Source organism: Manis javanica, chromosome 5 (genome assembly GCF_040802235.1).
Source record: "Manis javanica isolate MJ-LG chromosome 5, MJ_LKY, whole genome shotgun sequence".
NCBI classification, from domain to species: Eukaryota; Metazoa; Chordata; class Mammalia; order Pholidota; family Manidae; genus Manis; species Manis javanica.
This window is the reverse complement of record NC_133160.1, coordinates 29,568,145-29,595,541: the sequence shown is the minus strand read 5'-3', so window position 1 is coordinate 29,595,541 and position 27,397 is coordinate 29,568,145. Positions and strand designations below refer to the sequence as shown.

The window sequence follows — 27,397 nt, the reverse complement described above, 5'->3', positions numbered from 1 at the left end:
GATATAATCTACACAAGCAAGAAGTCTTTGAGGTCCTTGATCCATTTTAAGAGTATTTTTAAAAGCACGAATGGCTGTGAGGCTAAAAGTATAGAGTTGCTTTTCTATAATATGATGTATGAATAACCAGGAAAGAGATTAAAAAATTAAAAATGGTGGAGAAAACCAGGAGGGATCATTTTCTAGTGAAATTCAAGATTATATAAGCCACTGGTTGGATTGTCGTGCTGGCCTCTGTGTTGGGACTTCCTGACATCTTGCTAAGGCATAATTCAGATTGTAGAGATGTTAACGCATAATCCAGGAAAATAATTTAAGCGAGCTGACATAGCAGTGAGATATTGTGGAAGCTGGAGGCAGAGGCCTGAGTTTGAATCTTTTCCTTTCCCATGTACTAGTTGTGGGATCACTCAGTGAATTATTTTATTTCTTCATGTTTTGGTTTCTCCATTTACAAAATAGAAATAAAAATGTTGCTTAAATTATTGCCTAGCTGAATGGTTATGTGGTCCTGAAGGAGCTGATAGGCATGATTAGGTGTGGCTGCATCCAGGTAATCATTTGTGAAACATTGTCCATTATTCTGCTTCTTATTATCCATGCCTTCTACTACTTCCTATGTTCCTCCATCCACTTTTAGGATCACTTGATGAAAATGAGCCCTCTCTCTTTTTTGTGCTTCCTGCTGAAACGTTTCTTCTCCAGTCCATTCTGCGTGGGCACGTAAGGACACTACACGAAGTTTTTAGGGTGCCAGTAACTAATGCTTCAGATAAACACACCTGAGACTTCCCAACATGCTGATTCCAACAAACAGCATGTAAAATATGCCCGGAGAAGTAATATACACCCTTACTCAGCAGAGAGACCATGCTTACTACTTAAATCCTTATTATTTCTTTACTGTTCATAAATATTTACAAATAGGGTAGGGCATTGAGACATTTTCCTTGGTTTAGGGAGTGTTTGGAAACAATCCAGGATTTATAATAATCGAAGAGGAAAATTCTTCAGCAACTGCGAGGAACAGAAGATTAACATCGCAAATAGGGATTTTGTATTGAAGGTTTTCACATTGGAATGTACAGTAAACTGCCCACGTGTTCACCATTTTTCTGTCCTTACTCCTCCTGTCCTAGAGTCCTGGCATCAGCAGAACTGTGTCTTGATTGTAAGGAATGAGCATGTTGTCTGGCTGTACACCAGAGGAGGTGTATCTGGAGAGAAAATAATCGTAGAAAAGGATCTTAATGACATTGACTTTTTTACTTTAGTTTTGGAGTTTGTCTTGCTTCATAGAATTTACCCACCACCAACCTTTCATGCATAAAACTTCTACTACTTTACAGGAATGAGGGAAGAGGCAGATTTTGTGCATCTCGGGGAAAACAGATCTGACGTCACTTTCACGGTGAGGGCTTCGGGAGTTCGCTCCATAGACAGGTTACATTCAGACCTACTCAACCCCATAAACACAAAAGGAGTCAGCTACTCATTTTTGGCTAAATGTAGATGTAGAGAGACACATATTATTTTACGCTATTAATATGTAAGAAGGCGGTAGGGCCTAGGTATATTTTTAAGAGTTCTGTACCACAACCCATTCTTTGCTAAAGGGAACGTTTTGTAGGCCTTACACCATTCGCAGATTCCGCAGGAGAAAATGAGAGCGGATTCCAATGTCCTCCTCAATGGTGCTATTAAATCTGAATTCTGGAAGGTGGACTTTCTTACCTTAGATTCCAACAATTTAATTAGTCTTCCTACATCAACTGTATGAGATTTACTATGTAATCTTAATTCTAAGGATCCTAAAATATTTTATTGTTAATTGATTATTCCCCACAAGTATGGCTTTAAAAATCTTTTGCTTGAATTTTATGCTTCACTTTTATTTCCTTATTTTTAATTCTTCTCTCTCATATGTTTCTTTCTTTTTCCTGTATTTCTTTTAGTTGTCATTCACTTCTGTACCCTCTGGTCATATTTATTTATTTATACTCCACATTTTACCACCTATTTTTATACACGAAATACTGGTCAAATTTCTTCTTTTCCCCAGGTCTATCCATTAAGAAAGAATTTAGTGGTAATTAGTGTAGACACCAAATTGCATTACAAAGGCAATTTAAAAAATGTTCTCTGAAGTAAGAGAGAGGCATTGTTTAAGATGTGGAAAATATTAGGAATAGTTACATTTGAGTGTCAGTGGAAGAAAATTTCCTTCAGCCTATGAATAAAGGTGACTTTCTAATTTCTCTAACATGCTTCAAAAGCACTTGAGGTTGACACTCATTTTGTATTTGAGAGTTTAACAAGCAAATAATCAAAACTTAATCATAAAGAGTTGATAGTCCTAGTAACTAGTGAGTATTCAATAAATATTTGAACTGAACAGAATTGTTTGTCTAAGAAAGAACAGAAAGAATGACAAGTCCTCCAGTATTCTAGTATGATAGATCTCTGGCCCAAGGTTCAAATGCTGAGACTTAAACTCAAATGGAATGAGTAAAAGCTCTCACTGCATAAACAAATAAGCTGGGAATGCTAAACTGTTACTTTGGGTTAATGCCTTAAAACCTATGAAGATCTGAAGATCATGACCCAAAAACCCTAGTATAGTTATCTTACTTGGTTATTATTGACATAATATCAAATGAATTAAAGAACATTTTCCTGGCTACAGCTTTCTGATTACAAATACTAACGTGTTTTGTTTGAAATATTTGAATACACAGTTTTATTTCCCAGTTGATACAAAGGTCTCTGAAATGATTTTAAATAAATTTAATTTTGAAAAATCTCCATGGTCTCAGGATATTTCAGTTCTAGGATGCAGTTCTAGCATGTCTTTGTCCCTAAAAATGAGGAGCTGAAATAAAAGCTTTTAGATAAAAGTATTATCATTATCATTTGGTATGCATGCCTGGTGTCTAAAGGGGTGCAATCAGACAAACAGAGCTAGAAGGAGATTTATAGTAAGGCATTTGTTTCAGGGAATTGGCATATGGAGTTGTGGAGACTGGCTGGGCAAGTCCCACATCCATGGGGATGGCTGTCAGGACAGGCAGGCTGGAACTTTGCTGTCCACAGGTGGAATTCCTTCTTTATGGAAGCCTCAGTTCTGCTCTTAAATCCTTTGAACTAATTGAATCAGACTCACCAAGATTATTTAGGATGATCTCCCTTACTCAAAATCAGTTGATTATGAACTTTAATCACATCTACAAATTAGCTTCAGAGTAACAACTAGATTTGTGTTTCATTGAATAATCGGGGGTTGTAGCCTAGCCAAATGAACACATCAAAAGATCAAAAACACCAGTTTATTTATAAAGATCCCCTCTTACTTACTGCCTTTTAATAGTTTGTGTGGGTGTGTCCTTTTACTTTGCTATAGTTCTATAGTGGGTTGATTTAAGATGAGTTTTTTTTCATAAAGGGTAGTTTTTCCCAAATAAGAACAGTTGCTAAAAGCATTCTCACTCTGCTCATGATACTGTATATCAGGTAGATAGATGATCATTAATTCAGAACCCATTAAATCTGTACTGAAGCCTTATGTCCCATTGGGCATTTTTCAAGTAGAACTAAATATAGAGTCACTTCCTTCTTGAGGTGATAACTTAAGAAAAGAAGTAAGTATAAATACATAACTAAACTCAATAAATAAAATTCATCTCATGTTTTTATAAGGGGCCTTATGCATATATGCAAGGTAACAAAGAAAGACTTGTACCCAGGTAGGTGTCTAGGGAGCTTCTTGAGCTCACATTATTATTATTATTTTATTGAAGTATAAGTTGATCTACAACATTACATTGACTTCAAGTATACAGCACAGTGATTCACTGAGCTTGTATTATAAGTGCCCATCTAAAATCATTCAGTGTCAACCTTTATTGAATGTTTACATTCTGTAGAAGTGAACTCAAGACTTTTGAGATTTACAGGCTGACTGGAGAGATAGATCATTTTCATTTGTAACATAAATAAAAACGAATTCAAAGACATGCACAAACAAGTCCAAGTACAAATTTCCTGTGTCAGACTGTATTTGCAATGTTGTGATGAGAAGTGAAAGCATACAACTAAGTGATTCAAACAGAGGTGTTTCATTTCTTCGTCTTCATCTATAAAACTTGTCATCTTCCTAGCAACCTCAGAGGGCATTTATAATAAGCATTATTGTGTCTATTAGCAGTGAGAATCATCTGAGGGCAGAAGATCAAAAATAGTCACCCATAACCACTGGTTAACCATACTACAAAAGTCAGGACAAAAACCTGCTCCAGTAGCATTTGTGTCACAGTTCACTTGAGGTTTGTGTGTCTCCAGGTTTTGCTCAGAAATTCAAGACTTCTTACTCAGCAGTTATCCAATGAATTCTGTGGTCTATTTCAAAGCGTGTAAGTGCTATTCATATTAAGCAGTTAGTAATGCTCTATGCTTCACAAATTACACTCTGTTCCATGTTTAATTTGCCTCCAACACACACACACACACACACACACACACACCACATGCATGTACCATCTATACATTTTCCTGTCTCCATGTCTTCCATGTCTCTCTATTAGTTCCTGTATTTTCTTCCTTATTTAGAACTCTGCTAAGATCATTTCTTCCAGAAAGGATTTACTATCAAGTCTTTGCACAGCATTGCTTCATTACTGGGTTTTATATTTGGTATTAATTTTATTTTAGTTTTGTGCCTCATTCTTATAAATATAGTTATGTGTATTTTTTCTCTGATAAAAATGCTTAAGTGTTTTTAGCAATGATGATGACATTTTGCTATCTATTCCCTGCTAAAATTACTGCTGGATTTCTGGAGAAGTAGTCATTACAAACTTTAAGTTAGTAGTTTATTCATTGCCTGTGTATGTATTTAAACACCATTGTCTTTGGGCAGAGATGGGTTTCTTGTTATAAAATAAACGGATTTGGATTTTTGCATTTCACTATGTGTAGGTTATACTCTAGTAAAAGTTTATAAAATAGTGGGATCTGGAAGCGTTAAACTGAAATAGAGGGGACTCTTATCTAAATATGCATTATGGAGCTGTTCCCAACTGTGCTGTGGGCCAAGTTCAGAGAAACCCTGGAAAGGAAGTTTTAGATTAACGTGGCTGTCCAGCCTCCTGTGCTGGGTTTTCTTCTGAATGTCGCTTTGCTCTTGCCAACAGCAATACCAAGAGGAGCTCTCTGAGTAAAGGAAATCTATGCAGGATACGATGGAGGAAGGAAAACTGGGTCCACTGGGTTTGATCTTAAGAATATGTTTATTTCCTAAACAGTAGTTTTCAGTTATCTGTTGGCTGCATATAAAAACAAGCAAGCATATACAAATGATTTTTCTTAAATCTGAAGATATTTTTATTAACATAGAAAACTAGGGCAGAGAAATGTTTTCCAAGAGCATTTATAGCTGGAAGACATCATTTGTCTCTCCACCTAGATCGCTTTCTTCTCACTTCTCTCTCTTCAATTCCATATAGTTTTTAGGCTCTACTGCAATGAACTTTCATAGTTCTGTCACTTAAGTTGCATTTATCTACCACCAAACACCTAATAAAGGCTTAAAGTTATTGAAGTATTCAGTTAATTTAGCATTTTGGAAATCAAGAGTTGCAGAATAAGTGATTTTTGTTGACTATTTTTTATGACTTGGATAGAAATGAAACAGATTTGCTAATGACTAGATGTTTTAAAGAAATAGCTAAAATTCACTTAAATTTTTACATTATAAGACATTTTATTTTTGTAGAGGCTCATAACTTCATATCAGATGTGATATACCTATTTGTGGTTCTGATGATAATTTAATAACAATGTATAGATTAAAGGCTTCCCCACCTCCAATCCAATATATTCAAATCATTCCTTGAATGCAGTATATTCAGCATAGCAGCAACAAATGCTAAAAATAAGTGAGGTATCTGTTGTGCATGGGTTTTGCATCATTTACAATTGCACTTAAACTTTTCTGAAATAAAAATAATACCAAAAATAATACAAAATGTCTTATCACTCAATCTAGGTAGAGTAGCTGCAAACATTATTCACCAAATACCTGGTGGTAAGTATTTTGAAAATGCATTTCCTGTCTTACACATACCCTCAATGTTCTCAGCCACAGAAGTCTTGTAACGTGGAGTTAAAGTTTAATCGGTCTTTGGTGATAAGAGTGGACTGACCTGCACAGCATGTTCTTAATGGCACGTCAGTCCGAGCAGGCGTGTAGCCAGGCTTCACCTGTCTGCCAGAGCTCTGGACGCTTGCATCTTCCTCTGTTGGTTACCCGTGCTTCAGACAGCACACGTCTGAATGGTTTTTAAATCCTTTCCGCAAAGTCTATGCTGTTATCTATGAAATTCAAATTTGTCACAAATTTCAAAGATTAATCCACTTATATATGTTCATGTAGCCTGGGCTTTGGATTTTATGTTTTTGCAGAGCTTTATTTCAGCAATTAGCTTTGCCTGACTGCCATTTATTTCCTTGATATGTCACCATTTAACCAGCCTTGTCAATCAGAAGGAAAAACCCTGCCTAACAAATGCTCAGCAAACAGCAGCGACAGTGACAGTCACAATAAAGCATTGTCATTGAACAAACTTCTGTTAATTTGACAGTCCTGACTAAGGTCACCTGGATTTTCTTCTATGTCATCATCCAGGAATTTTGTAGTTTTGTGGTTTACCTTTAGATCTGTGATCCATATGAGTTAATGTTCTGAGGATTTGCATGCGAGACCCTAACCCTGCCTGGAGACAGGCTCCACATCTGCTGGGATCCCATGGTCTCAGGAGGCAAGTTCTCACTGTATTGTAATGGTAGCATTTTAAGCACTGTGTCAAAGCATTCTTTGCCCACCTTGCTGTCCTATGCATGCCTTGCTGTGCACTTTCCTGGGAGGAGGATACGGTGTACTTTTGTTGAAGGCCAACAAGAATTGCTGAGTAGGAAAATGATGGAAGGTACTCTGACTCTGCGTGTGACCATGGACAGACATGCTTCTGCACAGCACTATTCATTTACTTACACTGCTTAAAACAGACACACACTTTAAGGAAAGGCTGGGAGATGCAGACAAGGGTTCCAAAGCAGCCTGTGTGTCCGTCCTCCCGCCCAGTGGTTTAGAAGGTCGGACTGGTATCTCTCACATAAAAGCCCATGGACAGAATAAAAATGGGGCAGGGAACCAGCCCCTGGCAGCTTTCAAAATTATGTGACATAACTTATTTTCTGGTAAAGTTTTTATTTGCTTCTCATGTGTGGTTTAACATTCCTAAAGAGAATATTGCCCTAGTAATAGGAAATAAAAGTTAGCTGCTTTGCATGCATAAATCACCTTTATTACATTTGAGTCTTATTCACCTTTATTACATTTGAGTCTTATTCGTCTCTGTGGCAAAATGCGAAGCAAGATGTGAAGGGCTCAATCATTATATATAATCAATATTCTATAAAACTTTGTTTATAGAATACAACTCCTCTTTTGTTTTCCAGTTACATGCATTCCTATTACAACTATTTCTATACATTCTAAAATGTAACAGAGTGAATTCCCTTAACTGACTATGCAGGTCTCAATGGTTTAGGGACCAGGTTAATGTGTCCTAATTCTAAATATTTTCTATAACTACATTTCAAGATAATTTTAATATGAAATCACAGACAAAACTCTATTAGAAAGAATGCTGTGGAATTTCTGCTAGATAGTAAGTGCAATTATTCAAATAAGTGACTTGGGTTCAGACAAGTTTCTTCCACTTCATGTTTTCATGAGTTGGATGAAATTGCTAAAAAAGAAAGTTATCCTGCCAGTAACTTTTATTCCAGATGGCTAGAGAAAGAGCATGCACCCAGGGGCATGACTGTCTGCCCATTTCACTAAACGTTCATTGTCATGTCAGTAGGAAAGTCTTGTCCCTGCGTCCCAGGAGGATCAGTTATTCCCACTGCTATGTCCCCTCAGCAGGCATTATGCCCTCATTTGAACTGCATATACTCGGGACATCTATAGCCCCAATCCACATAAAGCTGGTTCCTTGTCCACTCTAGAAATCCCACACTGTGAGCAATGGAAGTGACTTTCTTTTCTTCACTATTGGCATCTCTCTTATAACCCTCAGATTTGCTTTTCTCTCTGCTCAGGACATTCTTACCCCAGATAACTAAGTTGCTTGTTTCAAATCTCCTTCAGTTTTTGTCCAAATACCACCTTCCAGTGAGATCTTCCCTGACCATTCTATTTAAAAATTTTAAACCCTTTCTGAAGTATACATTTCCAAAGGTAAAATCATGGCTCCGGCGCAAATAAAATTGAATATGTATGCAAGATTTCATTTAATTCACTTGTTAACAAAGGACCCAGTAGAGTGTTTGGTAAGGTTGAAGGAGAACTCAATACACCTATAAACGTGTGTGGGTTTATATACAGACACACATAGAGTTGGGAACACTAAAAGAAAGGTGCTAATAGATGCAAAATATGTAAATATTTTGTAGAGCAATAAAATCTTTGGGTTTGTCTTTTTTCCAGGGTAGAAATCATTTGGAATTCACATACATTCCAATGGATGATAGTTCTATTTATTACTATGATTTTTCTACAATTTCTACCCCTACAGACATGCAAAAAACAGCCTAGTCCAAGACAATGAAGCAAACATCCATGTTCTTACGTTTACAAAGCTTGTGGTTAGAGAACACAGGGCTGGGACTCTGGCGACATTGCCAAAGAGCATGGGGAGGGTGGAGATTTGTGTAGTCCTGCATGGCAACGGGCAGGAGGGTGGGCTGTCAGCAGCCCAGAGGGGTGCGTGGGCGTGTGTGAATGCAGGGAGGGGCCCAGGAAATGGACCCTTGAAGAAGTGATGTCACTGATGACATGCCCAGTAGAACCTGAATTGTGACCCAGATGGAACCCAGCTCCTGGTCACAGAACCCAGTCCTGCTCACTTGACTGGTGATGCTCAACAGAGCAACATGCGGTCTTGTTGTATGGAGCCTTCTGAAGGCGTGAGAGTCAGGGAAGCTGAGAGGGACAGTCTTCCCACTCACTGTGGGCGCTGGCTCAGAGGCCTCCTCCAATGCCTCTGTCTGTGTCTCCTGAGGAGCCCTGAGGTAACACAGGGCAGCCCAGAGGGGCCACTCCAGGACCAGGCCCCAAGTGTGACCCACCCTGAGCTGACCTTTCCCTCTGCCCCTTCTGTGTGTGTGTGCAGTGGGCATGGGGCATGGGTAGGACTGAAGGTTGGGGACGAGGGGGGCCGTTTCTGGGTGGCAGCATGTTGTCAGGTGGGGACCCCCTGGCGGGGCAGTCACTGTCACAACTCTGGTCTCAGCATTCAGGTCATGGAGATGAGTGTTGGGACCAGGTACTTCCACCCACATGACAATCCTGAGCCCGGGGGTGTCCTGTCCTTCCCTCAGGGACCGGATGTCTGGGCAGATGGCCCTATGTGCCTGATCTCAGGGGCAGGGTTTGGGGTCCACACTGCCCCCTGCAGGGAGGTCCAGGCAGCCCTGGGTGCCTTCTCCCCAGCTACCAGGCGCCGGCTTTGCAGAGCCCCACCCTGGGGAGCAAGAAGGAGCTGGTGGATGGATTCACCTCCTCTACCTCCCTGCACCTGGGGCAGGCTGTCTACACCCAGGACCCCGTTCCAAACCTGGCAACCTGCCAGGGCCCTCCCAGGGCTTCCCCATGAGAGTGGCCGACAGGCCCACTCCAGAGGGCCTGGAACCTCATTCCCAGGGTTACCCCATGCCTCTCCTCACTCACATCCCAGGGGTCTGGGGGCTCTTGGGTGAGTTGCAAACCTCCCTCTTCCTGGTGGGTACTGGGTTTCCCACTGACGATATGCCCCCTGCCCCCTTCAGCCTGAACATGAGTCACCTGTTCATGGGACTAAGGTCCCCAAGCTCAGGGCTCTCCAGACAGGTGGGATGAGGAAGCAGAGAAAGTGCACCTCACTAGCAGAGCCAGCTCCAAACACCAGCTGGAGCGCTCCAGAATGCACACGCCCTCCTGAGGATGCTGACCAGCCTACCACAGGCCAGTGACTCCCCCAGTGAGCACCCACCCCCTCCTGGGCACAGTCGGGCCTCTGCCCACAGCCCACTGTGTGTCTTGAGTGTCCCCACGTGTGTCTGAGCTGCAGTGTGTTCCTCTGACAGGAAGGGTGGCTGGTGATCAGCCTGCTAGGGTGCCCATGGGGAACACGGGAGGAGGCTTAGAGGGGCTCCCCTGGCACTGGGTGCTGCAGAAAGGACTGCTGGCCAAGCTGGGACACTTCAGGGCTATTACTTCTCTGTACCCAATGAAAAGCCTTTGGCCTCACCCATCAGTGGCCTGAAACCTAGCTCAATTTGGAAAGGCACATGGAAAGTAGCCTTTGGAACAGAGGCTTGTGATTCCCTGTGGCTGGGCCCAGTCCTTGTCCTCACCGTGGCCACATGAGGGATGTGTGGGGGCAGCAGAGGGGTACCTGAGAAGGTTCTGGTAGGGTTTCCTTCAGCAACAATAGGAATGCAGCACCCACTTTGTGCAGGCCCTTTGGGGTCACGATTCATGCCAGGAGGACCCAGAAGCAGGAACAAATAATACCTAATCCACTACCTGGGCCCTGGGCTGCAGCCTCAGGGCCAGGAAACTGAAGCACAGAACTGTTCCTCTGCACTTGCTCAGGGCTGACGCATTGGCCAAGAGCCGGCTGCACTGCTTTCATGACTAGAGGGGACAGGCGTTGATTCACCTGTGCAACAAGCACTCTCTAGAACTCAGCTCTGTGTGGGTGGAGCACGAACAGCAGTACCCAGGCACACATTACCCTCTGGGCTGTGCACCAGCAGGTGTGCACAGAAGCCCACTCACACCGAGATGGGGCCTGTGCCGCTCCACCTGCTCCTCCACGTTACATATATGATGATGGTTCCCATTTCCTGATTTCTTTCCCCAGCACCTGCTCCTCCCCCCTCCCTCCCTTCCACAGCACATACTGGTGGACGTCTAGTGTCCCACGTGTTGAGTAAGGGCACTGGGGAATCCAGTGCTGAAGAAAACAGAGACGGAAGCACTGACTATAAACAAACAAACACAGACACACTATCCTGTTCCTAATGACAGCGCTCTGGTCGCTATGACAGAGTTCTCAGGAACTTTCCCACCTTCTCAGGCTGAAACTCCACACCCATTCCTCCCTTCTTGCCACATTCCTGGCAGCCACCCTTCTACTTTCTGTCTTTATGAATCTGATGTCTTGGCACCTTCTATAAGTGGAATCACACAATATTTACCTTTTTGAGTCTGTGGTCTTTCAATGAGCATCATGTTTTTGAGGTTCATTCATGACATAGCATGTGTCAGCACTTCATTCCCTTTTTTTTAAAGTGTCATTGATATACAATCTTATGATGGTTTCAGATACACAACACAGCAGTTCAACATTGAGCCATATTACCAAGTCCTCACCTCCTCCAGAGCGGTCACTGTCCATCAATGTAGTAAGATGTCACAGAAATATTCTCTGTGCTATACTAACACTCCCATGACCAACCTATATTGTGATTGGGAATTATTGTGTGCCTTAATCTCTTTCTCCCTCCCACCAGCCCTCTGCAACCCCTCCCCTTTGGTAACCACTCATTCCTTCTCAGTGTCTGTGACTCTGCTGTTGTTTCATTTCTTCTGTTTTGCTTTGTTTTTATAGTCCACAAATAAGTGAAATCATTTGCTATTTTTCTTTCTCTGCCTGGCTTATTTCACTGAGCACAATACCCTCTAGATACATCCATGTTGTTGCAAATTAAAGGATTTCTTTTCTTCTTATGGCTAAGTAATATTCCATTGTGTATTTGTACCACATCTTTTTTTATTAAGGTATTATTGATACACACTCTTATGAAGGTTTCACATGAAAAAAACAATGTGCTTACTACATTTACCCATATTATCAAGTCCTCACGCATACCCCACTGCAGTCACTGTCCATTAGTGTAGTAAGATTCACTATGTGCCTTTTCTGTGCCACACTGTTTTCCCCATTATCCACCACACCATGTGTACACCACAAACAAGGGAAATCATTTCGCATTTGTCTTTCTCTGCCGGCTTATTTCACTGAGCATAATGTCCTCCAGCTCCACCCATGTTGTTGCAAATGGCAGGATTTGTTTCTTTCTTATGGCTGAATAGTATTCCATTGTGAATATGTACCACATCTTCTTAATCCATTCATCTATGATGAACACTTAGGTTGCTTCCAAATCTTGGCTATTGTAAAAAGTGCTGCAATAAACATAGGGGTTGCATATGTCTTTTTGAATCTGAGAAGTTGTATTCTTTGGGTAAATTCCAAAGAGTGGGATTCCCGGGTCAAATGGTATTTCTATTTTTAGTTTTTTGAGGAACCTCCATATTGATTTCCACAATGGTTGAACTAGCTAACATTCCCACCAGCAGTGTAGGAGGGTTCCCCTTTCCCCGCATCCTCACCAGCATTTGTTGTTCTTAGTCTTTTCAATGCTGGCCATCCTTACTGGTGTGAGGTGATATCTCATTGTGGCTTTAATTTGCATTTCCCTGATGATAAGTGATGTGGAGCATCTTTTCATGTGTCTGTTGGCCATCTGAATTTCTTCTTTGGAGAAGTGTCTCTTCATTTCCTCTGCCCATTTGTTAATTGGGTTATTTTCTTTTTGGGTGTTGAGGCATGTAAGTTCTTTATATATTTTGGATGTTAACCCCTTGTCAATATGTCATTTACAAATATATTCTCCCATACTGTAGGATGCCCTTTTGTTCTGTTGAAGGTGTCCTTTGCTGTACAGAAACTGTTTAGTTTGATGTAGTCCCATGAGTTCATTTTTGCTTTTGTTTCCCTTGCTTGAGGAGATGCGTTCAGGAAGAAGTTGCTCATGCTTATAGGCAGGAGATTTTTGCCTATGTTGTCTTCTAGGAGTTTTATGGTTTCATGACTTACATTCAGATCTTTGATCCATTTTGAGTTTATGTTTGTGTATGGGGTTAAACAATAATCCAGTTTCATTATCTTGCATGTAGCTGTCCAGTTTTGCCAACACCAGCTGTTGAAGAGGCTGTCTTTTCCCCATTGTATGTCCATGACCCCTTTATCATATATTAATTGACCATATATGGTTGGTATTATACGTGGGCTCTCTATTCTCTTCCATTGGTCTATGGGTCTGTTCCTGGGCCAGTACCAAATTGTCTTGATTACTGTGGCTTTGTAGTAGACCTTGAAGTCGGGGAGCATAATCCCCCCAGCTTTATTCTTCCTTCTCAGGATTGCTTTGGCTATTCGGGGTCTTCTGTGGTTCCATATGAATTTTAGAATGATTTTCTCTAGTTCATTGAAGAATGCTGTTGGAATTTTGATAGGAATTGCATTGAATCTGTAGATTGCTTTAGGCAGGATGGCCATTTTGACCATATTAATTCTTCCTATTGATGAGCATGGGATGGGTTTCTATTTATTGGTATCTTCTTTAATTTCTCTCATCAGTGTCTTGTAGTTTTCAGGATATAGGTCTTTCACTTCTTTGGTTAGGTTTATTCCTAGGTATTTTATTCTTTTTGATGCAACTGTGAATGGAATTGTTTTCCTGATTTCTCTCTCTGCTGGTTCATTGTTATTGTATAGGAATGCCACAGAGTTCTGCATATTAATTATCTATCCTGCAACTTTTCTGTATTCAGATATTAGATCTAGTAATTTTGGAGTGGATTCTTTGGGGTTTTATGTATAATATCATGTCATCTGCAAACAGGGACAGTTCAACTTCTTCCTTGCCAATCTGGATGCCTTTTATTTCTTTGTGTTGTCTGACTGCCAAGGCTGGGACCTCCAGTACTATGTTGAATAGAAGTGGGGAGAGTGGGCCTCATTGTCTTGTTCCCAATCTTCAAGGAAATGCTCTCAACTTCTCACTGTTAAGTATAATGTTGTCTGTGGGTTTGTCATATATGGCCTTTATTATGTTGAGGTACTTGCCCTCTATACCCATTTTGTTGAGCATTTTTATCATCAATGGGTGTTGAATTTTGTCAAATGCTTTTTCAGCATCTATGGAGATGATCATGTGGTTTTTGTTCTTATTTTTGTTGATGTGCTGGATGATGTTGATGGATTTTCTAATGTTGTACCATCCTTGCATCCTTGGAATAAATCCTACTTGATCATGATGGATGATCCTCTTGGTGTATTTTTGAATTTGGTATGCTTATATTTTGTTGAGTATTTTTGCATCTATGTTCATCATGGGTACTGGTCTGTAATTTTCTTTTTTTGTGGTGTCTTTGCCTGGTTTTGGTATTGGAGTGATGCTGGCCTCATAGAATGAGTTTGGAAGTATTCCCTCTTCTTCTACTCTTTGGAAAACTTTAAGGAGGATGGGTATTAGGTCTTCACTAAATGTTTGATAAAATTCAGTGGTGAAGCCATCTGGTCCAGGAATTTCTTCTTAGAGAGTTTTTTGATTACCAGTTCAATTTCGTTGCTGGCAATTGGTTTGTTCAGATTTTGTTTCTTCCTGGGTCAACCTTGGAAGGTTGTATTTTTCTAGAAAGGTGTCCATTTCATCTAGGATACCTAGTTTGTTACTATATAATTTTTCATAGTATTCTCTAATAATTCTTTGTATTTCTGTGGTGTCCATAGTGATTTTTCCTTTCTCATTTCTGATTCTGTTTATGTGAGTAGACTCTTTTTTTTTCTTGGTAAGCCTGGCTAGGGGTTTATCTATTTTGTTTATTTTATTGAAGAATCAGCTCCTGCTTTCACTGACTCTTTCTATTGTTTTGTTCTTCTTAATTTTATTTATTTCTCCTCTAATCTTTATTATGTCCCTCCTTCTACTGACTTTGGGCCTCATTTGTTCGTCTTTTTCTAGTTTCATATATTGTGAGTTTAGATTGCTTATATGGGATTGTTCTTCTTTCCTGAGGTAGGCCTCTATTGCAATATACTTTCCTCTCAGCATGGCCTTTACTGCATCCCACAGATTGTGTGGTGTTGAACTAATGTTGTCATTTGTCTCCATATATTGCTTGATGTCTGTTTTTATTTGGTCATTGATCCATTCGTTATTTAGGAGCATGTTTAAAGCCTCCACATGTTTGTGGGTTTTTTTATTTTCTTTGCATAATTCTTTTCTAGTTTCATACCCTTGTGGTCTGAGAAACTGGTTGGTACAATTTCAATCTTTTTGAATTTACTAAAGCTCTTTGTGTGGTCTAGGATACGATCTATTCTTGAAAATGTTCCATGTGCACTTGAGAAGAATGTATATTCTGCTGCTTTTGGGTGTAGAGTTCTGTAGATGTCTGTTAGGACCATCTGTTCTAATGTGTTGTTCAATGCTTCTTTCTCCTTACTTATTTTCTGTCTGGTTGATCTGTCCTTCAGAGTGAGTGGAGTGTTGAAGTCTCCTAGAATGAATGCATTGCATTGTATTTCCCCTTTTAATTCTGTTAGTATTTGTTTCACATGTGTAGGTGCTCCTGTATTGGATGCATAGATATTTATAGTGGTTGTATCTTCTGGTTGAATTGACAACTTTATCACTATGTAATGTCCTTCTTTGTCTCTTGTGACTTTCTTTGTTTTGAAGTCTATTTTGTTTGATACAGGTACTGCAACTCCTGCTTTTTTCTCTCTATTCGTTGCATGAAATATCTTTTTCCATCCCTTCACTTTTAGTCTGTGCGTGTCTTTGGGTTTAAAGTGAGTCTTCTGTAGGCAGCATATAGATGGGTCTTGTTTTTTTATCTTTTCAGTGGCTCTATGTCTTTTGATTGGTGCATTCAATCCATTTACATTTAGGGTGATTATTGATAGGTATGTACTTATTGCCATTTCAGGCTTTAGATTCCTGGTTACCAACAGTTCAAGGTTAACTTCCTTACTATCTAAGAGTCTAACTTAACTCACTTAATATGCTATTACAAACACAGTCTAAAGGTTCTTTTTCTTCTCCTCCATTTTCTTTCTCCTCCATTCTTTGTATATTAGGTATCATATTCTGTACTCTTTGTCTATCCCCTGATTGACTTTGGGGATAATTGATTTAATCTTGCAGTTGTTTAGTAGTTAACTGTTCTACTTTCTTTACTGTGGTTTTATTACCTCTGGTGACAGCTATTAAACCTTAGGAACACTTCCATCTATAGCAGTCCCTCCAAAATACACTGTAGAGATGGTTTGTGGGAGGTAAATTCTCTCAGCTTTTGCTTATCTGGAATTGTTTAATCCCTCCTTCAAATTTAAATGATAACCTTGCCCAATAAAGTATTCTTGGTTCAAGGCCCTTCTGCTTCATTACATTAAACACATCATGCCACACCTTTCTGGCCTGTTAGGTTTCTGTTGAGAAGTCTGATGATAGCCTAATTGGCTTTCCTTTGTATATGATCTTATTTCTCTCTCTGGCTGATTTTAATAGTCTGTCCTTATCCTTGATTTTTGCCGTTTGAATTACTATTTGTGTTGGTGTTGTCTTCCTTGGGTCCCTTGTGTTGGGAGATGTGTGAAGCTCCATGGCCTGAGAGACTATCTCCTTCCCCAGATTGGGGAAGTTTCCAGCAGTTACCTCCTCAAAGACACTTTCTGTCCCTTTTTCTCTCATCTTCTTCTTCTTCTGGAACCCCTATAATGCAAATATTGTTCCATTTGGGTTGGTCACACAGATCTCTCAATATTCTTTCATTCTTAGAGATCCTTTTTTCTCTCTGTGCCTCAGCTTCTTTGTATTCTTCTTCTCTTAATTCTATTTCACTTATCATCTCCTCCACCATATCTAATCTGCTTTTAAAACTTTCCATTGTATGTTTCATGTCTGATACTGTGTTCCATAATGATTGGATCTCCAACCAGAATTCCTCCCTGAGTTCTTGAATATTTTTCTGTACCTCCATGAGCATGTTAATGATTTTTATTTTGAAATCCCTTTCAGGCAGATTCATGAGGTTGATTTAATTTTAATCTTCCTTAGGGGTTGTATTAATATTCATAATTTTACTCTAAACAAGATTCCTTTGGTGTTTCATATTTGTATATGGCACTCTCTAGTGCCCAAAAGCTCTACTCTCTGGAGCTGCTCAGTTCCTGAAGCAATGTTGGGGGTCGCAGGGGAGCAGTGTTGGTGCCTGGGGGAGGAAAGAGCTGTTTCCTGCCTCCTGGCTGCTATGCCTGTCTCCACTGCCAGGACCAGTGGGCCAAGCACACAGGTATAAGCCTCTATGCTTTGCGTTTGTAGTTGCTGTAGACAGGGCTTTCCTCTGGTCAGCCTAATGCCAGGGTATGGTTTGATGGTTTGGGAGCCAGGTGGCGCTGCCTGGGAGAAAGGCGCAGTAGGCTGCATATCATTGAGGGGGTCCTTGGAGCTCTGCAGCCAGCCAGGGAGCTGGAGTTCCTGAAGATTGTGAAAGTTCCCAACCTGCTGGGCAGAATGAACCTGGACAATTTTGTCTACCTGTCCTTTCTCCTGAGCAGTAAGCCTGTGCAATCCTTGGCCCTTTAGCAGCCCTACTGCTGTTAGGAAGTCTCTCAGACTGCCCACCTTTCTTTTGTCCCAGAGCTACCGGATATGGATCCCTGCTTTCCACAAGTGGCTGGAACCCCAGTCTCTCCAGGAATTCTGCCTGTCTTAGCTTTCCAACCCCCTAATCACAAGATTACCATGAAAACACCATGAAATGTAGGTTTGTGCTCCCACAGCAGATCTCTGGAGTTAGATGTTCAGAAGTCCCAGGCCTCCACTCCTTCCCTGCTCTATTTCTCTTCCTCCTGCTGGAGAGCTGGGGCGGGGGAAGGGCCTGCATCCTGCTGGGCCATGGCTTTGGTACATTACCCTGTTCTGTGAGATTTATTCTTTTCTCCAGGTGTATGCAGTTTAGCACAGTCCCATTTCCGGTTGCTCTTTCAGGATTAGTTGTATTAGTTATATTTTCATATTGTATGTGGTTTTAGGAGGAAGCCTCTGTCTCACCTCTCACACCACCATCATTTCACCTTGTGGTCCAGATGTTTCTTGATTCTGTCCAGCCTCACCAGTGGAACCATTCAAGTAAAGAAAGGTATAAATCAGGCTCTGCTCTGCCACATCCTGCCTCCCCTCCTGAAAAAGCCTGAGGCTCTGCTTCCTCCAGGAGAGGGCAGTGGCCTCCAGAGCTGCCCCTTCCTCCCTGCAGGCTGAAGCCAGAAATCTGCTGCAGCCAGCTTCCTGCCAAAGTTTACATCCGGGTAAGGGGCCCGAGGTGGGGGCAAGGGACGTAGGCTACTTCCTGCCAATGTGGTTATCTATATGCCTGTTTTTTCCATCAGGCTCCTGGAGTCCTTGATCCTGCACCAATGGAAAAAGACCTCATCAGGGCAGCTACTACTAGAGACTGCTTCTCTCTGAGCCCTAAGCTATAGAGGGCCAGGCCAACAGAACACTGGGTGCTTCAACAGGACTTCCCAGGCTGAGTTCCTTGGGAGGCAGGAGGACCAGGAAGGTATTTTTACCTGGCTTTCCCATGGTTTGGGAAAACTTCTGCCAGAAACGCCTTGTCTCTGAGCTCTGCTGCCTACCTGCAAACTGCTGAGCTGGACTGCCAGTGAGGTCACATCTTTCTTGTGCTTCTGATCCTGTTCTTTCTCAGAGGGGAAGGGACTGCACCCTGTTAGGCAGAAAAATAGATATGAGTGGGATGGAAAGAGAATAAAGTCAGGAAAAAGCGCACTGAAAAAGACCCAGAGTAATCAGTTAAAGCTCAAAAAGCCAGGGGCACCTTGGCCTGGAATGTTTGAATATTCCCCAGAGAAAGGAGGGTACCTCAGCAGAGCCCAAGGCTCTATTGGCCCAGCTTATTTTTTTAATTTTACTTATATACTGTTTCTTTTCTCCTTTGGCCATAATCAAGTAGTTTGCAATCTGCGCAATTAATAATGGCAAGCAAGCCCAGCATAAACAGCATAGTAATAGGCAGGAAGTATTCCATCTTAAAAATAAGATTGGGTTTTAATAACCAGGAATTAAAGAAGATTCTTAACTTACTCTTTACCAAACAGACAATAACTCAGCCCACCTTGGGGGCTGGACAGGCAGTCTTGATATGCTCGCAGGCCACGAAACGCGGCCGGGATCCCAGGGAGAAATCAGAGGAGGAAGTTCCTTGTGCTAAGTTAGTTCTAAGTATTCAAAGACCACCTAAAGGTCTGCTCCCCCAGCCCTTGGTCACATTCCTGAAGAATTCTTAAAAGGACGAACTCCCAACCTTTCAGGGTGCTCCTCTCCCTGAGGTTGTCTGCACTTTCTAAGTGCATAACCTTTTCACTGTAAACTCTCTCTTTTCAACCTTGCAGGGTGCTGCTCTCTCTCTGAGGTCACCTGCTCTTTTTCTATAAGTAACTTTAAATAAAACTTTTCATCTGCTTCACTACTGTGTCTCTGCCTTTCAATTCCTTGTCACAGTGGGGACAAAGACTGAGGAAAATACACAATGCCTCCCCCCCAATATTGCCACTGCAGTACATTCTAGGAACAGAAAACATGAATTCTGGTATCTCAAATGTGATGGTATTGCTGCTCTAGAAGACTTGCTGTGCCAGGGATTCAGGTGTCAGCAAATGTGACTCATCTCTACCACAGATTCTTAAAGTATTCATTCCTCAAAATCAAGAAAGGGCTCTTTATTTCCACCCTTCACAGATCATAAGACAGACAACAGGTGATAAAACTTGGCCTAGCAGGGGTTAAATGTGTAGACACTAAGGAAAATCCAATCATCTGAACCCAAGCATGACTCAGAGCAGCTAAGGAACGGGGGTTGCAAGCCAACAGACTTCTGACTACCAAAACAAGGCTGCCTTCTTCACCTTTGAGGGTGGTAGGTCCTACCCTACAAACTGCTCCTGATGAGAGGGTTCTGAAGCCGTCAGGCCTGCACCAGCTCAGATGTGCTAAGCCAGAGCAGGTTCAACCATTTCAGTGACTGACTAGCATGCTGCTTTCACCTAAGCAAAGGCTGATGGCACTGTGTGCTCCCCAGAAAGCTGTCCCACTCACCTGGAAAGATGGTAGGCCCAGGGAGTTTGCCAAGTTCCCCAAGCTCTCCAGCAGCAGGTTAGTGCTTGGGGTTGGGAGGGAGGCTGAGGAAGCAGCAGTCCCCGCAGCAGGCAGGATGAGATTAGAAGGTGGAGGGCCATGTGGGTTCAAGGCAGTTTCTCAGGAAGAAAGAAAGAAAGGCTTGTCCCCCTGGTAAGAGAATTCTTTCTAGGGGTATCAGAGCACGGGAGGCTCAGGGACTCAGGGGAACTCATGTAGAAATGCTTCCTCTCAGTCTCAGTGCTCACTGTGCTCGGAGTCCACTGAGAATCCAAGAGGTGGGTTTCTCAGTGGAGAAAGACCAAAATAAAACCTAAAGGAACCATCTCTGGAGCATGAAATTAACCCGTATTCCTTACCAGTCTTATCCTCCAAGATGCTCTTCAGCCACTGTGACTGAGCTTGCGTCTCCCGCTCAAAATCTTTGGTCGTGATGGAGTAGCTGAACATGGGAGCTGGAGGCTACCAAGAGAAAAAGGAGAAGCTGAGCCAGTCAGAAGAAAGTGAAAGAAACCTGCACCGACCCTTCCATTCCTGAGACTCAGGGGAGCCACGCTGGGGTGGGCAGGGGCGGGTGGACAGACCATACCAAGATCAGCGGGATCCCTCGCCTGGAGGGCACCAGTTGGAACTTGCGTCTGTGTGGCCAGGAGCTGCTGGGCATAGGTGGAGAATCCCAGGAGTTGTGCTTCCCAGATGTGGTTGTACCTACAAATAAAGTATCAGACTTAACTTTCTTCCTCCTCTCTTCCAGAAATGAAGAAGTTTGTCTTTCCTACCTAGTTTTTAATACTGAACTTTCACTAGGTGTCTCTGAGATTCTATCTTCCATGGTTGGACTCTTGGATGGTGTTGGCAAGATTATTTCTAATAGTCAAGAAGCCATGAGGTGCACATGGTTGCTTACTGGAGAGAAATTGCCTGGACTGCTCAGATTCCCCCACCTAGGCTTACCTTACCCTGAACCCCGCAGGTGGCCTGGGTTATGCTATATGAGTCTGGGCCACCTTTCTCCCTTACCGGACCATAAAGCCTGAAGGACAGGAACATCTATCTCTGTAACTACCAGGCCCCACACAAATCAAGGCTTAGTACATGTTTCCAGTGGGTTGTAGTCCATGTGCCCTCCATACACACTACCACCAACACATGCCACATGTTCATCAACTTACCCGGTTCTCCCTGGCACTCTTTGTCTCTTAGCAGGGGAGCTGAGGAGCCAGAATTAGGAGGAAGCTCCTCTTCTCCGTAGGAGGAAGAGGCACAACTAAGTTTAGAAAAGTACTGGATAACTTCTTATACCCTCCTAACTACCAACAAGCCAAAGTCTAGAACAACCATGACTAAGATCTCAGTATGTCAAGACAACAAATAAAATAAATCAAAGAAAATTCCTAAAGAAATGAAGGGAGGCAGTTCAGAGAAGCCACAGAGACACCTTTGTCTTAAAACAAGCACAAAACTATCTCCAGAACCTTACATACAACCTGCCAAATTTCCAAGAATTCTAGTCACACCTGTATCTCTAAGAAAGCGGCATTCTAGTCGGGCACCTAGAGGGTCAGCTGAGGTCTAGAAAAGCCTGCTGCCCACTCCCATCAGTCACTCTGTTCACTCTGTCCCGTGTGGCCCTTCCCCTTACACCCCAGCCACTCACGCTGAAGATGAGGGGGAGCAGAGGCCGGTGTGGTCAGTATGTAATGACTGCAAGAGACGAGAGTGATTCAGGGTGGCACCATCACTGCCCTTGAGATGTCAACTACTTTGATTCTCCAAATCAGAGTCTCAGAAAGCCTAAGAGCCAAGTGAATTCCCCTCCTTTCCTACCCTCTCATTAATCCACACAGCAAATCACCGATTACCTCATTTTCCTTGCTGGCCTCTCTGCTGTCTGCAGGTGGTACGAGGTGGGACTGGAGAAGGATGAGGCACTGGGACCTCTTCTCTTCCAGAGCTAAAAGCCAAGTCATGTGACTGGCCCTATGTAATAACTTAGGAGCTGACCTTCAACAATTCTGTGGCTCTAATCCATCACTGTACATAAAGTCTCCTTTCCAAGTGACTAAAAAACATTTCTTTGTGAAGAGGGGCTTCTGGAAAGTGAGTCAATTGCCAGTATTAACTATGGGGAATAAAGTCAGAGAAAGTAATGGAATGCTAATAAATGGCAGAGAAATGAGCGTGCTTTCTGCATATCCTGGAGAGCGGAACGTTATACTCAGTAGCGGCTGAGAGCGAGCTCTGATGCATCCAAGGTCATGCTATATTAGTCCATGGACATGATAAAGGGAAACTCAGAAACTCTTCCAGTGAAGTTAAGCCAGAAAGCTCATTTAGTATTGCTTTCATTAAATTTTCAGTTTTACTTTATTAAAATTTAAAAATATGCTATTGTAGCACTTGTGACTTTTGCAATATCTATGGTATTTACTGTCACATGATAATTATCCATACAGCCATCCATCCGTGACTAACCAGGGTTCAGGATAATCCAGTTCAACAAATGGGGGAAAAGTGTTTTCTCTCTACATCATAGACTGTGCATACACATACAACACAGATGTGATAAAAGATTTACATTTAGAAGTGTAACAAACAAAAGACTACAAAACAGACAAGCTGCTAGATAAGGTTGGGTAGGGAGAGACTGTACCAGAGAGAGAAGACAGAAAGCTGACAGACTGTTACATAAAACTAAGGACCCTTCTCTATAAAAATATTGTCACATGGGAAAGAGACTTTACTATACACCCTTTGTGCCATTTGAATTTTCAACCATACTAATGTTTCCATAAACTATAAATAAAATAAGAAACCAAAACACCCTGAGACAAAAACAAAACCATAAGCAACATTAAATGGCAGGTCTTTTCCATTAAACTGATGAATTAATATCCGTACCATGAAAAAATGGAGTCTCGCAATTCCATATGAATATAATGAACATGTCAAATGGGAAGTGGACAAGGAATACACAACAAGGCAACTCATAGAAACAGCCTATGTCTCTGGCAGTTAGCTCTGCACCAGAATTCCATTTTTATTTGCCTAGTTCCTACTTCATAAGGATACTATGCCTTCAGACTCTACAAAGAATTTGAAGTATGACGGTTCCATCATCAAGAAACTTACAATCTGGAAAAGAGGACAGGACACGAAATGATGACAGCAAACAAAGATAAAGAAAGTCTCTGCACAGGATCCTAAGAAAGGATTATGCAGAGTGCAGTTAGAGGAATCTGTGGATGAATGTGGCATTTGAGATGGTCCTTTATGATTTGACTTAAAAAAAAAAACTCTTGAAGAAAGACAAACTTTATAGGCTTGCAGTGGGACGGGCATGTCCTTCCAGACAGAGAACAGAATAAGGAAAGGTAAGGAAGCAGGAAAGTATCAGCATTAGGTGCTCTTAGGGGACATTTTGGTTTGCCTTAATTATGGGGTATATATAAAGGGATAAGAAGTTAGAAATGCAAGCTTGAGGTTTGGCAATTTAAGGCCATTGTAAATATTTCTGCTTTGGAAAACAGTATGTCCTCTTAAGACAAATGGAGACAACAATGCCACACACAGAGAGGTCAGAGGACTGTTCACTTTCTCTGTTACATAATTAGCACCAGTTTAATGCTGGTACTAATTTACATAATCAGTACCAGTTTAATGCTGGTAATGATTTACAATGGCAAAGCTAGAACTTCTAATTTGCACAGCTTAGATTTGGGTGTTTACCAGTGTTCCTCTGGAAAAATTAAATTAAGTCAAGTAGCTATGCTACCACTCGCTCCAAACATGAGGGCTGCCATCTGGGCTGATCACACTGTATTCAGTATTCACCACCCGTTCTTCCAATGTGGCATCGGGTAAAGAAGGTTCATATATAGTCTCTGCTTCCAGAGACCTGCTTCTGAGAACTTACGTTTCCAAACATCACACACCTATAGGGGGCTGGTACTACTTACAACAGAATATCCAACAACTGTCAGTGTCAGTGACTGTACATCTTGCCTTAGGTCACAGGCTCCACCGGTAATGGGAACTTTACAACAGAATGTGACAAAGGCCTAGTACAGTGTTCTAGACCAACCGCCTGCTGAGGGCAAGCAGCAAATGCTGAAGAAGATGAGGAGCACGTCTGTTTGGAGGCATGGCAGTGTGAAAGAGCTGCTAAAGCACTGAGATGCTGTGGAGACAAGACAGAGAAGCCCAGAGATGACCCTGCATTCAGGTCTGCATTTTCCCCCAGGTGACCACCATTTCCACAAGGGAAAGCTGCAGTTGAGAGGCTGAGAGAAGCTTTCCCCAGTCTCAGAGGGCTGAAGACACAAAAAACAGAATCAGAGCTTTCCAAAGTAGAGGGGTCCTAACAAAACCTCTGGCTGGGATAGCAAAGGCTACATGAGAAGATAGAAGGCAAATCAGAAATAAACCAGCCCCCCCAAGAACTGACAACTCAGAATGCATGTCAATCCCAACTAGACAGAGGAATCTGCTCCCACCCTGGCTGCCTGCCAGAGGCAAAAGGAAAACCTCTCTGGAGAAAGATACCATCATTCAGACCTTCAAGTTATTGCTACTTTGTTTTGTTTTTTTCACTGTCTGACAGAAACAAAACAACACATAAATTCAGGTATGTAAGATAATATTTGACCAATAACCAGGTGGACAGACCACAGAAGATTCAAATACTGTAATAGTCAATACTTTAGAGGAATGGTTTATTGTGATTTAAATGACAATATGGAGATTCTAGGCAGAAATGGTAGCTATAAAAATGACTAACTGAAATTAAGAATGCAATGATGAGTTAAAATAGCTGATTCCACAAAGCTGAAGGAAATTAGTGAACTAGAAAACTGAAGAACTGAAGGTTGGGAGACAAAATGACAGGAAACACGAAGAGACACACATAGGACACAGTGAAGATGTCTAACATGTCCTAGAATAGTTACTAGAGGGAGGTGAGAAAATAGGCAGAATAGTATAAAAGATAATGACTGAGAGCTTTTCATAACCACCAAAGTCATCAAGCCACACAATAAATTCCAAGCAAGATAAACCACAACTGAGCACTTCACAATAAAATTTTTCTTCAAGTGAAGGTGGAAATCTTAGCAAAATTAAACATATGCTGGCACATAAAGCAAATCCAAAACATTTCAAGGATTGATGAATACATCATGAAACCTAGCAGAATTAAGCTAAAAGCCAGTAATTAAAAGATAAGTAGAGAATTCCCAACCATTTAAAAATTAAGCAATGTACTTCTAAGTAACCCATGAGTCAAACAAGAAATCACAATGGCAGTTAGAAAATATTTTTAACTGCATGAAAATGAAAAATCCTTCTATTTCAAAACTAGTGGAGGGTCGGAGCCAGGATGGCAGCATGAGTAGAGCAGTGGAAATCTCCTCCCAAAACCACATATATCTATGAAAATATAACAAAGACAACTCTCCCTAGAATAAAGACCAGAGGACACAAGACAACATCCAGACCACATAAACACCTGTGAGAACCCAGCACCTCATGAAGGGGGTAAGATACAAACCCCGGCCCGGTGGGTGCTGAGCGCCCCTCCCCCCAGCTCCCAGCGGAAGGAGAGAGGTCTGAGAGGGAGGGAGAGGGAGCCCAGGACTACTGAACACCCAGCCCCAGCCATCTGGATCACAGCGCAGAGACAGTGCATGCACAGGGCCCTGGATACTAGGGAAACAGGGCACCAAGAACGGTGAGTGGGTACCGGAGGCCGGCGCCGGAGAACAAAAGAAACGTGAGCGGCCACCTTTTTTTCTTTTCTTTTCTTTTTTTTTTTGTTGTTGTTTTGTTGTGGAGAGTGCTTTTTGGAAGTCTTAAAGGGACAGGGACCCCAATACTAGGGAAACAGGGCAGCAAGACTGGTGAGCAGGTGCCCGAGGCTTGCGCCGGAGAATAAAGAAAAATGAGCAGCCATTTTTTTTTTTGTGGTTGTTGTTTTGTTTTGGCAGGTGCTTTTTGCAAGTTTTAAAGGGGCAGGGTGGGACACTTAGTCCAGAGGTAGGGAATCCAGGGATCTCTGGGCACTCTAATCCCCTAGGCTGCAGGGAGCACGGAGGCCCCTTATGGAGATAAATAGCCTCCTGGCCACTCCCCCTCCAACACAACTCCACCACTTTGGAGCAGCCGCCCAAGCCAGGTCATGACCACTGCAACAGCGGAGATAAACTCCATAGCAGCCGGGCAGGAAGCAGAAGCCCTGTCTGCATGCAGCTACCCAGCACAAGCCACTAGAGGTCGCTATTCTCCCAGGAGAGGAAGGCCACAAACCAACAAGAAGGGAAGTTCTTCCAGCCGTCATTAGTCCCAGCTCTGCCAACTATTCCTATCACCATGAAAAGACAAAATTACAGGCAAACCAAGATCACAGAGACACCAGAGAAGGAGACAGACATAACCAGTCTTCCTGACAAAGAATTCAAAATAAAAATCATAAACATGCTGACAGAGATGCAGAGAAATATGCAAGAGAAATTGGATGAAGTCCGGAGGGAGATCACAGATGCCAGAAAGGAGATCATAGAAATGAAACAAACTCTGGAAGGATTTATAAGCAGAATGGATAAGATGCAAGAGGCCATTGATGGAATTGAAACCAGAGAACAGGAATGCATAGAAGCTGACATAGAGAGAGATAAAAGGATCTCCAGGAATGAAACAATATTAAGAGAACTGTGTCACCAATCCAAAAGGAACAATATCTGTATTATAGGGGTACCAGAAGAAGAAGAGAGAGGAAAAGGGATGGAAAGTATCTTGGAAGAAATAATTGCTGAAAACTTCCCCAAACTGGGGGAGGAAATAATCGAACAGACCACGGAAATCCACAGAACCCCCAACAGAAAGGATCCAAGGAGGACAACACCAAGATACATAATAATTAAAATGGCAAGGATCAAGGACAAGGAAAGAGCTCTAAAGGCAGCTAGAGAGAAAAAGGTCACCTATAAAGGAAAACCCATCAGGCTAACATCAGACTTTTCAACAGAAACCCTACAGGCCTGAAGAGAATGGCATGATACATTTAATGCAATGAAACAGAAGGGCCTTGAACCAAGGATACTGTATCCAGCACGACTATCATTTAAATATGATGGCGGGATTAAACAATTCCCAGACAAGCAAAAGCTGAGGGAATTTGCTTCCCACAAACCACCTCTACAGGGCATCTTGCAGGGACTGCTCTAGATGGGAGCACTCCTAGAAAGAGCACAGAACAAAACACACAACATATGAAGAATGGAGG

At 42.1% G+C, this 27,397-nt stretch overlaps 1 protein-coding gene across 3 annotated transcripts in view; it reads right to left on the bottom strand.

Moving 5' to 3' along the window:
* Positions 1 to 11,857: 11,857 nt before the first annotated feature.
* Positions 11,858 to 27,397, bottom strand: part of LOC108410252 (nuclear envelope pore membrane protein POM 121-like) — a 34,180-nt gene continuing 18,640 nt past the window's right edge. For 2 of the 3 annotated variants that reach the window (XR_012131512.1, XM_073236879.1), the window contains 4 exons: positions 20,708 to 20,826; positions 20,478 to 20,580; positions 18,603 to 18,691; positions 11,858 to 18,075 (listed from right to left, as the gene is read on the bottom strand). Coding sequence is in view for 2 of the 3 variants with exons in the window: in XM_073236879.1 (XP_073092980.1) it covers positions 18,022 to 18,075; positions 18,603 to 18,691; positions 20,478 to 20,580; positions 20,708 to 20,782 (321 nt within the window). In the remaining variant the exon portion in view is untranslated. The remainder of the gene's footprint in view (positions 18,076 to 18,602; positions 18,692 to 20,477; positions 20,581 to 20,707; positions 20,827 to 27,397) is intronic. The other variant, XM_073236880.1, reaches the window with a different exon arrangement.